Source organism: Sinocyclocheilus rhinocerous, unplaced genomic scaffold (genome assembly GCF_001515625.1).
Source record: "Sinocyclocheilus rhinocerous isolate Xijiao unplaced genomic scaffold, SAMN03320098_v1.1 scaffold1600, whole genome shotgun sequence".
In the NCBI taxonomy this organism is placed as follows: Eukaryota; Metazoa; Chordata; class Actinopteri; order Cypriniformes; family Cyprinidae; genus Sinocyclocheilus; species Sinocyclocheilus rhinocerous.
In genome coordinates, this window is record NW_015665129.1 from 76,459 (window position 1) to 89,040 (window position 12,582).

Below are 12,582 nucleotides of genomic sequence, written 5' to 3' on the forward strand. Positions count from 1 at the left end.
ATCAGTGTGCAGGCATACCCAAATTTGGTTTTTGTATAAAAATGTATGAATGAAATGAAGGATAATTTTTTTCAGTAGGTCAATTAATCAAAGAAAGGTTGATCAAATTTATCTAATTTTAGAAATTACATTTTAGACGACAGAAAGGGGACTTAGTACATTACACATTATAGGGAAGCATCCTACTGGTTTTTGTGAATATTGTCAGACATTAGAAACCATAGAACATGTTCTTTTAAGTTGCAGAAGTTATGAAGATCAGAGGAGAAATATGATGGAAGAATTAAGAAGAGATGGGTTGGTAGGGACAGGTATTAAAGATATACTGCAAAGTGGGGTGATTAGACAAAGCAGGAAAAATATTTGTAATTTCTTAAGTAGAACGGGTTTGATGAGGAAAATATGATTGTGGAAAACAAGCTGGAGGAAATAAAATGGAATAACATTGCAGGAGAATAATCCAGAAGGTGGCGGTAATGCAACGCTCTTGGATGCAAGCCGCCGTTAAACCTCAAAGAAGAAGAAGAAGAAGAAAGGGGACTTTTGTTTTGTTCCCTTTTCCACTCAAGCACAAACCCGGAAGAAGGAAATAATGTCCGTCGTCGTCCACTAGCTCAAGTCAGTTTGAGGTCGAGTGGAAGGTAAGCAAACAAGTATTATTTCAAACAAACACATAGTTTACAAGTAAGTAATAGTTTGTTTTCGGTAGTTGTTTATACTTTGCCGAAGTCGCTTGAGCTCTTATTGGAAATTAAGCTGTATCTCAGCCGTTTCACACTTTGCTATGAGAGCAGATGAGTCTGAACAGACAGTTAACGTTAGCGGCTGCTGCTAGCAGACTGACAGTCTTACTAACTGAGAATAGTTCTTGTGTTTTTACTTTCCATACGTTCTCTTTAGGCCTGCAATTATTAGAATTATAAGAATTTATTAGCCTTGATATTGCTTGTAAAACTGCATAAATGTTAAATAAACAAACCCACTAAAAGCGTGGGTTTGCACTGACAAACTTTAGTGTGCGTGTTTACGTTGTTTGTTTTTTTCCGTTTTTCTGTCTGTCGTGTTTCTCCATGATGGACTTTATTAGTATTAAGTGTTGTTCATCAGATGGCATGTTTATGGCATTATGATTTTCGTTGTCAACTTGGTTTCATTTCTTTTTATTAGTCAGACGATTTATTCAGAGTAAAATTCCCCTTGCTGTCTGCAAACGCTCTCTTCCAGACCTCAGTCTCAGTGACATCAGCCGTGGAAGTTGAGTCAGATGACAAATATAGCGTTTGTTTGAATTTCCAAGCAGAGTAACGCAAATGTACGTCTTCAGCCGGTATTTAATGCTTGTTTTGGCCACGGCGCAACAAAGGGCCAGTCAGACCGTACAGGCGTGGAGTTTCTGGGAAGTGGAAGATTGAGTGTTAAAGGACTGTGGCTTGCAGTGTAAATGTTGTAGCTAATGTTAAATGCTGCCTTTCACTGAATACCTGCACAAGAAGCACCTGGGAAGCTGGTAATGGAAAGAATGGTGGTATTTGGGGCTTCGTGGCATCTGAAAAATTAAAAACCTCTCTCATAGATTAAACACAGGTAGGCATTGTATCTAACCATATCAGATTCAAAGCTCTGACTTGTGAAGTGTCAAAACAACCTGGACTATTTTGTATCCTTTTTGGAGTTATAAACATGTCTAATTTTGTCCATTCTGATGCAACATGGTTTTCCTCTCCAGTTAACCATGGCGATGACAAGTCAGACGTCCTGCTCCTCGATGAGCAACCACACTAAGGAAAGGGTCACCATGGCCAAAGTGACGCTGGAGAATTTTTATAGCAACCTGATATCACAGCATGAGGAAAGGGAAATGAGGTGAGACCCAAAAAGGCAAAAGACTTTTTCTTTGCTTTAATGTTATTTTTAGGTATATAGACTTTACCATTTTTTTAATTGAACATTTGTTGTAGCCCATGTGCTGGTTAAAATAAGTGAGAAATATGTAGTTTTTAAACTTTCGCTAGTGAACAGGTTTGGCAGAATTACAGAATTGACTATCTGTCATTATCACCCATTGTTTCTTTAAGAACCTCCCAAATTCCAGGGGCCCTTTTAGACGGTCTGTTCCGTCCCTCTTGAAATGATGTCAGATTAGGCGACCACACCTTTCATTGGAGTGATGAAGCAATTCTGCCTCTTGGTGCTAGTGTTTCATCACATGTCTAAAAGTTATCCTTTATCTGTTACAGGCAGCAAAAATTGGAGAAGGTCATGGATCAAGAGGGACTAGGTGATGAAGAGGTGAGTGTTTCTGAAATACTGGTATTTTTTTCTGAAAGTATTTCCTTGCTTACATTTACAAACATCTTGATCTAGATACTGGTGGTTTTGTTAAATATTAAAACACACAGAAGTTCAGAATATAATTTCTTGTGATCGGTCGATTTCATTTCTGCTTTTTCTGGTCCCGCAGAAGGGTCTCCGGCGGTCTGAGCATGCTAGGAAAGAGACTGAGTTTCTTCGTCTCAAGCGAACACGGCTTGGATTAGAGGACTTTGAGTCACTCAAAGTGATTGGCCGAGGAGCTTTCGGAGAGGTATGAGTTTCTTTCTGTTAAAGACCTCATGAATTAAAAAAATTTAGTTGTTTTTTGCATGTACATGTTAGCTGTGAGGCAGTTTGTGTATTGTATGTACTCTACCATTATATATATTTTTTCAATATTAAAATGGAAAACAGTTGTTTTAAATTGTAACAGTATTTTACAATATTACTGTTTTTACTGGATATAAATGCAGCTTTGGTGACCATAAAATACTTTTTCATAAACGACAACAAAAAATCAGAACGGTAGTGTATTTTGTGATATTTTAGCACATTTAAAATCCTTAAAGAAAACTTTATTTCTCTAGGTGCGGTTAGTTCAGAAGAAGGACACAGGACACGTTTATGCCATGAAAATCTTGCGTAAGGCTGATATGCTTGAGAAAGAACAGGTGAGTCTTCACTGATGGAGTCGCGTATGACCACACGTGACATTTAAGGTTCTTTGTCTTGTTAACGGGTCTCTGTTTTCTGTTCAAGGTTGGCCATATTCGAGCAGAAAGGGACATCCTTGTAGAGGCAGATAGTCTGTGGGTGGTGAAGATGTTCTACAGCTTTCAGGATAAGATGAACCTCTACCTCATCATGGAGTTTCTGCCTGGAGGTGAGTGCAGGATGTCAGATCATTTCAAAGAAACCTTTACAATCAAAAAGATGGTACTAAAGCCACTCCAAAGGATGACTGATATATGCATGTGTGTGATTGCCCAGGTGATATGATGACTCTACTGATGAAGAAAGACACTTTAACGGAGGAGGCCACACAGTTTTATATTGCTGAGACTGTGCTGGCTATTGACTCCATTCACCAGATGAGCTTCATCCACAGAGACATCAAACCAGACAATCTCCTGCTGGACTCCAGGGTAAAAACATTAAACAGTACTTGAATAGAATCATCAAAATCAATTATCTGTAGCAAAATAAAGTGTTTTTGAAGTAGGACATTGTTTAGAACTACAACCCGAATTCCGGAAATGTTGGGACGTTTTTTAAATTTTAATAAAATTAAAACTAAAAGAATTTCAAATCACATGAGCCAATATTGTATTCACAATAGAACATGGATAACAAATGTTTAAACTGAGCAAATTTGAATTTTTAATGCACAAAATGAGCTCATTTCAAATTTGATGCCTGCTACAGGTCTCAAAATAGTTGGGACGGGGGCATGTTTACCATGGTGTAGCATCTCCTCTTCTTTTCAAAACAGTTTGAAGACGTCTGGGCATCGAGGTTATGAGTTTCTGGAGTTTTGGTGTTGGAATTTGGTCCCATTCTTGCCTGAGGTGAAAGATCTGGACTGCAGGCAGGCCAGTTCAGCACCCGGACTCTTCTACTACTTGTAATAGCTGCAGTATGTGGTTTTGCATTGTCCTGCTGAAATACACAAGGCCTTCCCTGAAATAGACGTCGTCTGGAGGGGAGCATATGTTGGTCTAAAACCTTTATATACACCTTTCAGCATTCACAGTGTCTTCCAAAACATGCAAGCTGTCCATACCGTATGCACTTATGCACACCCATACCATCAGAGATGCTGGCTTTTGAACTGAACACTGATAACACACTGGAAGGTCTCCCTCTATAGCCCGGAGTTATAGTCCGTGATTTCCAACAAGAGTTTCAAATTTGGACTCGTCTGACCATAGAACACTTTTTCACTTTGAAACAGTCAATTTTAAATGAGCCTTGGTTCACAGGACACGACGGCACTTCTGGACCATGTTCACATATGGCTTCCTTTTTGCATGATAGAGCTTTAGTTGGCATCTGCAGATGGCACGGCGGATTGTGTTTACCGACAGTGGTTTCTGGAAGTATTCCTGGGCCCATTTAGTAATGTCAATGACAGAATCATGCCGATGAGTGATGCAGTGTCGTCTGAGGGCCCGAAGACCACGGGCATCCAACAAAGGTCTTCGGCCTTGTCCCTTACGCACAGAGATTTCTCCAGTTTCTCTGAATCTTTTGATGATGTTATGCACTGTAGATGATGAGATTTGCAAAGCCTTTGCAATTTGACGTTGAGGAACGTCACAATCAAGTATTCCACAATCTTTTTACGCATTCTTTCACAGATTGGAGAACCTCTGCCCATCTTTACTTCTGAGAGACGCTGCCTCTTTAAGACATCCCTTTTATAGCTAATCATGTTACAGACCTGATGTCAATTAACTTAATTAGTTGCTAGATGTTCTCCCATCTGAATCTGTTCAAATTTCTTGCATTTTCAGCCCTTTGTTGCCCCTGTGCCAACTTTTTTGAGACCTGTTTCAGGCATCAACTTTTAAATGAGCTCATTTAGTGGATAAAATTGTAAAAAGTTTAAACATTTGTTATGTTCTCTATGTTATATTGTGAATAAAATATTGGCTCATGTGATTTGAAAGTCTTTTAGTTTTAATTTTATTCACATTTTTAAAAAGTCCTAACATTTCTGGAATTCGGGTTGTATTTAGGTGTTTGTCACAATATTAAATTATGAATACCATTAATAATACCAGTTACATTTCACTTAGTACTACTGATACTGTAGAAACATTTTTTTTAGTATTGTCTTGCGATCTCCCTATAGGCAACTCTGACGTGACCATGAAACATTAAAGGGGGCATATAACACACATTTTCACCCAATCTCATGTTAATCTTGAGTACCTATAAAGTAGTATTGCATCCTACTGATCTCCAAAGAGTCTTTATTTTTCTCATATTTATAAAAGAAAGATACAGCTTTACTATTCTCTCCGAAAACAGCCAAGCTCCTGGAGGTGCACCGTGGGCAAAGCTAAAGAGTGACAAGACGTTTGATGCTGTTTTACTTACCGTCTGCAATTCCGAATCATGACCGGGATCTTTTATCGCTGGGATCGCTCCATCTTTCAGTATCAAACAATGTGCAAATCCATAGTTGAACTGGGCCTTGTTTATAAAACGTTCGTCAACAAACACACTTGCAAAACTCCTTTGCTTACCCGGAAAAACAAACTGCATCCACTGTTTACGTAATGCTTCGTTCTTTGGGAAGCTGAACAAAGGTTATTTTTCCCTTACAACCAAAAGCACACTTTGGAGACATTCTTCCCGAGTGAGTCCCGTGCAGTGCTGCTGAATGAAGCGCATTTATGGGCATGCTCTTGTTCTCGCTCTGGTTGATGTGTGCGTGGGTGCGTTCTTCCTGGAGAAGTGCCCATACAAGGAGCTCCATTCTTCATGACGTCATGAAGCGCCATCCTCTACATCCAGATCGTTTTTTGAAACTTTGGCCAACTTTTTAACAGTGTAAATAACTCAACATGCGTGAAATGGCATTATACCCCCCCTTTAAAGCTCAATCTAACAGCCTAGTAGGTCACATAGCCTTGATCTTATGAGTGTTTCTCATTCACAACATCATTTTGCTCTTTCAGGGCCACGTGAAGTTGTCTGATTTTGGCCTATGCACTGGTCTGAAGAAAGCTCACCGCACAGAGTTCTACAGAAACCTTAATCACAGCCTTCCCAGCGACTTCAGTAAGACTTATCACTGTCCATAACTCCTGTCTTCAAAGACGCATGATCATTCATAAATCATTCTAATGTCCTGATTTTCTGCTCAAGAAACTTTTCTTATCATTATCAACATTGAAAACAGTTGTGCTGCTTTATTTTTATGGAATCCATTATTCTTTTTTTTCTGCATTCTTTGATCTGTCTTTTCAGCAGTTTAAATTTAATTCTTACTTGCTTAATGAATTTCTTCTTCTTCAAAAAAAAAACAAACTTACTGACCCAGAACATTTGAATGGTATTGTAGACGGAAAAAATGAAAGGGCTGCATGGCTGATTCTGTAATTTTGGATTAATTTTTTTCTTCAGCGTTCCAGAACATGAACTCGAAGAGGAAAGCAGAAACATGGAAACGAAACAGGAGACAGTTGGTAGTGTTTTTTATTTATTTAGTTTTTTAATGATTTGTTTATTTATTTTTTCAATTTTAATCCAGTTTTGTTCAAAAATGACTTGGGTCAAATAATCAGATAGGAATAAAATATAGTAATTTTGGGGCTTGTATTACTGCTGGTTCATTCATCATGCGACAATTGGAAGCTCAAGTAGAGCACATTGCAGTGTGCTCTTTAAATCTGGATACTGCTTATTTAGGCAAATCTAGGTTATATAGCTACTCTATGCCTGACATTTGCACACCAAACATATTTGTGCTATCATTCAAAAGTTTGGGGTCAGTAAGATTTTTATGTTTTTTGAAAAGTCTCTTCTCACCAAGACTGCATTTATTTTAGTCTTCAGTGTCACATGATCTTTCAGAAATCATTCCAATATGCTGATTTGCGCCTCAATTTTTTTCCGCTAGGGAGAGACCAGCGGCTATTCCGATTGAGATCAAAAGCATTGACGACACCTCCAACTTTGACGAGTTTCCTGATTCAGACATCCTCCAGCCTTCAGGTTTGTTTTTAGTTAGTTGTAACGCTTTCTAAAATACATGACATTTTTTATGGCTTTTATGTATTTCAAAACATCTTATTCTCACTCTCTTTCTCTCAAGTCGCTCCTGTGTCCAACCACACTGAGGCAGATCTGAAGAGTAAAGACTGGGTGTTCATCAACTACACCTACAAGCGCTTTGAGGGGCTGACCGCACGAGGAGGCATCCCATCGTACATGAAAACTGGGAAGAGATAGGCTTCGATAGGACTTGATAACTTGCTGCACTCTTTCAATGGTTGTTTTTCCATAAGGAGATATTCTCCATTGCTCCTCCTCGCTTCTGAAGGATCCTACATCATCCGTTTCCTGTTTTGACTCACCCATTTATGGATGTGGACTTCACCCACACTCAATTCATAGAAAGACACGTTCAAAGCTTTATCTAAGGGCTTCTTTTCCTTTAACATTTTTAAAAATTGTGTTGCGCTCACCATCCAAGATCTCAGCGACACTGGAAAACATGGGGCTTCGTAAGTCTGTCTGATCTGAATGTGATTCACACAAACCCCGAGAGCTGCAGATGTTGCCTTACATTCGGATCCTTCTTATACACCAGCAGAAACATCATGAATGCATTTGCCAATCAAACCAAATTGTTCATCACCATACCAGGAAACTTTACCAGCTGATGTCAAAGACCAAGCAAACTCTAGCAAACGGACCAGCGTTTGTTTTTTATTTAATGGGTTGTTTTAGCCACTGACTGATTCAGAAGTTGCTTGGTGCTAATGCTGTTGTTTTTCTTAATAAAGGGGCATGTTGCTGATGTTTGGGGAACAAAGCCACATTTTTTGCATCTTGAGGAGAATAACAACACTATTCAGGGATTTGAATTTGATTGAGTCTTCCATTTTAATATGGGGATGAAATGTTCAATGCAAAATTTTTATATTACCAAAGAGGCGCCACTTTTGATCGGCTTTATGGGCTTGACTCTCGATGTTGTTTGATCGTGGATGCTTTGGCTTTCATACAGCATTAATTCTTAAGCTGTTAACGTATAAACTTGTAGCAAAATATTCATTCCATAATGGTTCCAATCAGTCTGCGTTATTGGAAGCTGCTTGTATCAGCATGTTGCTTGTGAGGGCTGACTTTGTAAAAATCAAACAAAGGTGCAAGTATGATTTTCAGAAGTGTGTGGGATTCCAGACAGTGAATGACTGAGTCATATTTCTACAATCGGGACCCATATGTCTTCTTTCTGTGACCAAATTGAATGTATCTTGAAGATTCAAAGAGGCTTCTAGAAGTTGCATTCATTTAGGATTGGCTGCCCTGGAATGATCTGAGATTCACCTAAATGCTTAAGTGAATGATTTGGCGACTACACGGCATGACAAAGGTTTTGTATATGGAATTGCTTGTTAGATCTCTAGCTGAGCAGCTGTTGAACACAATATACTGCTAGAGAAATGTTGTCACAGATAACAGATTACTGTATCCCAGAATGCTACAAATAGAAGTAGCATGAAATCGTGATTGAATGGTGTTTTTATCCTTCGAGCAATATGTGACCGTCTTAGGTCTGGATGTGTATTATTATTATTATTTTTTAATATATAATAGTGGCTGGAGATTTTCATGCTGTCTGAGAGTCGGCCTGTTGCATGTTTTTGTGTGCTGGACAAGTCAAAAGAGCTATGAATGAGTTTGAGAATTAGTATTTTGATTTTCTTTGTGCTGCTTTGTTTATTTGTTTCACTTGTTCTACTATCATTGAATGGGAATATGTGAGGGTGATTTCATGGTTATCGCTTATGAAAGATGGCTTGATGAAATTATACACTGTCTACAAGTAGCAGATCACAGGCTGGGCTGCTTTGTATCTCTTGTTGCTGTATCGCACATGCTGAAAATGATCATGAAACCAGCGTGTCATAATGATAGTGTCTTTTTTTTAAATCTCACCTATTTTTATGTGGGTTTCTTGCTTGCATCCTTGTCCTAATGTGAGGATACTCTCTTTGAATGAGAAAAGGACTCTTTTTTTTTCTCTCTCTTCTCAAAGATTAACAATGCACCTTTTGCTAGTTGTGATGTCATGTGTATATTTAAAATACACACACACACACGTCAAGTTGTTAAATACACACTGAAAGACTGTTTGCCCGTAAGAGTTTGTAATTCTTTCTGCAACTTTTTTCACCTAACCAGATATAGACTAGTCTTAAGATTTTTGGGGTCTATATTTACTTGCTTAGAGCTAAAGAAATAATTACACCAATGTGTATAAAGGAGTTTATTCACACTGGCACTAGTGCTCACAAACTATCGGTGCAGGAGATCTCAGATTTGTTGCTGTTAATCCAGTGCTGATGGAGGAACAGCACTCCTGCTTCTGAATGGTTTTGAACATGGTTCCAGTTTTCACTGATGTCACATTCTGCTGTGGGGGGTGGACGTTTGTCCTCTCTCTGCCTTAAGTTTGAGTTGTAGAGTGTTTGTGGATTTTTCCTGCGCTCACAGAGCACCTTTCACTGGTTTATTTGTTTGATGGAGAGTTTGTTTTTGAGGTGTGGGCACACTTTGACCTGTTAAACATCCTGAATAAAATACCAGTTCATTTAAATGAGTATGAGGCTCTTCTGTTCCTCTTACATAGGAACATTTTGTACCTTAAAACATATATTATACATTTTGAATAAAAAAAAGTCCCCTCAACAATTGTTGTTTTTATTAAAGAACATACAGTTCTTGAAATTTATGTATTTCAGAAAAGTCACTATAAAGGCATGTTAAATGTGATTATCTATCTATCTTTTATTTAGACCTTTTTATTGCTTTTTTTTAAATATTTTTTTTAATTGAAGAACATACCGTGCTAAAAATGTATTTTAATCTGAAAATCGTCATGGTTAATTATCTTTTGTCAATTGAATTATCAACCGCTGTTATAATGTATGTGATTGTTTTAAAGTAAGGCTGCTTTAAGTACAAGTTAAAGGGATAGTTCACCCAAAAATGATAATTCGGTCATCATTTACTCACCCTCAAGTTGTTCCAAACCTGTAGGAGTTTCTTCTGTTATACACAAAAAAAGATATTTTGAATACTGTTGGTAATCAAGTCAATGGCTACCGTCAACTGTTTGGTTACCAACATTCTTCAAAATATCTTCTTTTGTGCTCAACAGAAGAAAGAAACTCGTGTACGTTTGGAACAACTTTTGAGGGTGAGCAAGTGATGACAATTTTTATTTTTGGCGAACTATCCCTTTAAGGAATATTTTTAAGCATTGTTTGCTGGCATCCAAATTAGGAACCTGTGACTATACTTGACCCATTGTTGATGAAGTGAACTGTTTGACCTTTTTAACACAAATGTGAATGTGAACCTTTTTTCTAAACAGTTCATTAACAGCTCCGCTCTATAAATAGTACACCGATAGTTTGAGCATGTTTTTCAATCCCACGCATTTGTGACTTGGTCAAACTCATTTTTAACACTTCTATTCATCAGTGACTAAGGAATATGGGCTATTAATTTGACTTTTTAATCTTTGAAACGTTTTCAAACATTGTTCTGGGAAAGTTGAGCTGTTCTTCTTAGTGTTATCTGGTAGAAACCCCTCAAGAGCAGAAGGATGAGTGCCGCCATTGCAGCAGATATGAACACGCTTATCAGCGCCATGTTTCGGACAATGCTGCTGGGATACGGGTTTCCTGTGGTCGTCATGTTAGGAAACAGGCTCTCTGGGTTTTCCCAGTGAATCAGACCTTTGGCAAAGTCTAAACTCACTTCTTTGGGTGATAACACTTTCACCCCTTTATACATTCTCTTCACTCTTCGTTTGCCGGTGTCCAGTACGTCACAGCGGTATGTCCCAGAATCCTCTTCTCCGAGGGGGTCTAGCACCATCTTGTCCAGGCTCAGGGCTTCATAGCGGCTGAATAACGAGTCATCAGATGTGATGATTCCATGGGCAAAGCGCCAAGACACCACAAATGCAAAGCGGCCCATGGCTTCCATCACTTCCTCTAAGCAGTCTAGCACCAGACGCTGACCAGCAGTTGCCGTTTGGGTCTTCAGTCCACACTGCCAGGTGTCTAAGCAGCGGATGGTCCTCATCTTGCAGGAAGTGCTGGAGATGTTTCGGTTTCCCCCAGTAGGGCAGAGCTCTTGAGTGTGGAGGCCAAGCCCGCAGGTGGCACTGCAGGGAAAGCTGCGGGTGATGACCCAGGTGCTGATCTTCTCCAGTTCTTGCAGTTCGGCTTTGGTTAAATTGTTACAACTGCTTGGGGAGTGCAGGAACATCCAGTGCAACAACACCAGCCAAAGTGCTGAATGACCCATTGTGACTTTTGACATTGAAGAAGAGCAGTGATCAGCAAAAGCTGCCAGAAAATATCCAGAATGAGAATCTGTAAGCCCATATATGAATAATAATATGATAATAATATATATAATAAATATATAATTCATATAATAATATGAATATACTATATATATATATATATATATATATAATTTTTAATTATTTTTATTTATTTATTGATATAGTGATTTATATATTCATATAGCAGCACACATCCTTAGCACGTCTGAATTAAATTAATAAGATGATTCTTTTTTTACATTATTTATTTATTTTTAATTATTAAATTTTTATACACATCCATAGTACACATGGATTAAATTATTACATTTATTATTTAAATTAATGAATCAATTGATTTAATTATTACTGGGTATTTTTGTTTGTTTATCTAATTATTTTAATGCACATATCTATAGCGCACCTGAATATTGACAGTAGTGGTCAAAAGTTTACCAACACTTTGCAGTATCTGCATTCTGCATAGTGTGCTGTTACCTGGATGATCCATGGATTAAGAATCAAGTGTATGTAAACTTTTGAATGGGTTCTTCATTTTTATAAATTCAATTATTATTTTCTGTTGTGGACTATGTAAACGTATTTTATGTGAAATATCTTATTCAGGTCAGTACTAAATAAAAAAACACCATGCATTTTGCAGATACGGTAAAGTATATACTTTTGACTAGAACTGTACGTTCCAAACTGGCATGTTGCACTTAGGACCGTGGAAAGAAAAATATGTATTTTCACTTATCATTCAAAAACAAGAATATATGGGTCTTACCTTAGTAGCTGTGTTCAAAAGATATGAGAAGGTAAAGATAAAAAGGGTAAAGATAAAAAGATAACCCTGAAACTTTTAAGATTCGATTCTCCATTCTCTTTATCACGTCATATTGAACGTCTGTTCAACAGTTGCGTCTATCACGTGCGCTCGAATTAAGGCGGGAAAGCACGTGCTTAAAAGAGAATTATGCTGTAACTGTCGGCTAAAACATCTGTTTATTTGTTTTAAATATTTAATATCTTTTATTTGTTAAATATTTAATCGTGTTTTTTGTTTTGTTTTGTTTTTTTACAACGTTTGTGTTCGATGTTGCCACAAGATGGCGCTCAGTCTCACAGAACGAATGCAGTGTAATTAACATGTTTTGTAGTTGTGATCAAATAAGTAA

At 37.8% G+C, this 12,582-nt stretch overlaps 2 protein-coding genes across 2 annotated transcripts; one reads left to right on the forward strand and one right to left on the reverse strand.

Annotated features, from left to right (window-relative positions):
- Nucleotides 1-550: 550 nt before the first annotated feature.
- Nucleotides 551-9,741, forward strand: LOC107731122 (serine/threonine-protein kinase 38). The gene is made up of 11 exons (XM_016542108.1): nt 551-641; nt 1,727-1,863; nt 2,238-2,289; nt 2,462-2,584; nt 2,901-2,984; nt 3,073-3,196; nt 3,304-3,458; nt 6,003-6,105; nt 6,451-6,512; nt 6,921-7,041; nt 7,142-9,741. The coding sequence occupies exons 2-11, from the start codon at nt 1,733-1,735 to the stop codon at nt 7,276-7,278; spliced, it is 1,092 nt and encodes a 363-aa protein (XP_016397594.1). The 5' UTR covers nt 551-641; nt 1,727-1,732; the 3' UTR covers nt 7,279-9,741.
- Nucleotides 9,742-10,596: 855 nt separating this feature from the next.
- Nucleotides 10,597-11,379, reverse strand: tmem81 (transmembrane protein 81). Its single transcript, XM_016542109.1, has one exon. The coding sequence runs from the start codon at nt 11,377-11,379 to the stop codon at nt 10,597-10,599; it is 783 nt and encodes a 260-aa protein (XP_016397595.1).
- Nucleotides 11,380-12,582: the final 1,203 nt, after the last annotated feature.

What these genes read in the sequence shown, in the direction of transcription:
- LOC107731122 (XM_016542108.1), top strand. Translation starts at nt 1,733, where the DNA reads ATGGCGATGACAAGTCAGACGTCCTGCTCCTCGATGAGCAACCACACT. An exon ending in CATGGAGTTTCTGCCTGGAG is followed by an intron (nt 3,197 to 3,303) that starts GTGAGTGCAGGA and finishes GTGATTGCCCAG; the next exon opens with GTGATATGATGACTCTACTG. An exon ending in ATCTCCTGCTGGACTCCAGG is followed by an intron (nt 3,459 to 6,002) that starts GTAAAAACATTA and finishes TTGCTCTTTCAG; the next exon opens with GGCCACGTGAAGTTGTCTGA.
- tmem81 (XM_016542109.1), bottom strand. Translation starts at nt 11,379, where the DNA reads ATGGGTCATTCAGCACTTTGGCTGGTGTTGTTGCACTGGATGTTCCTG.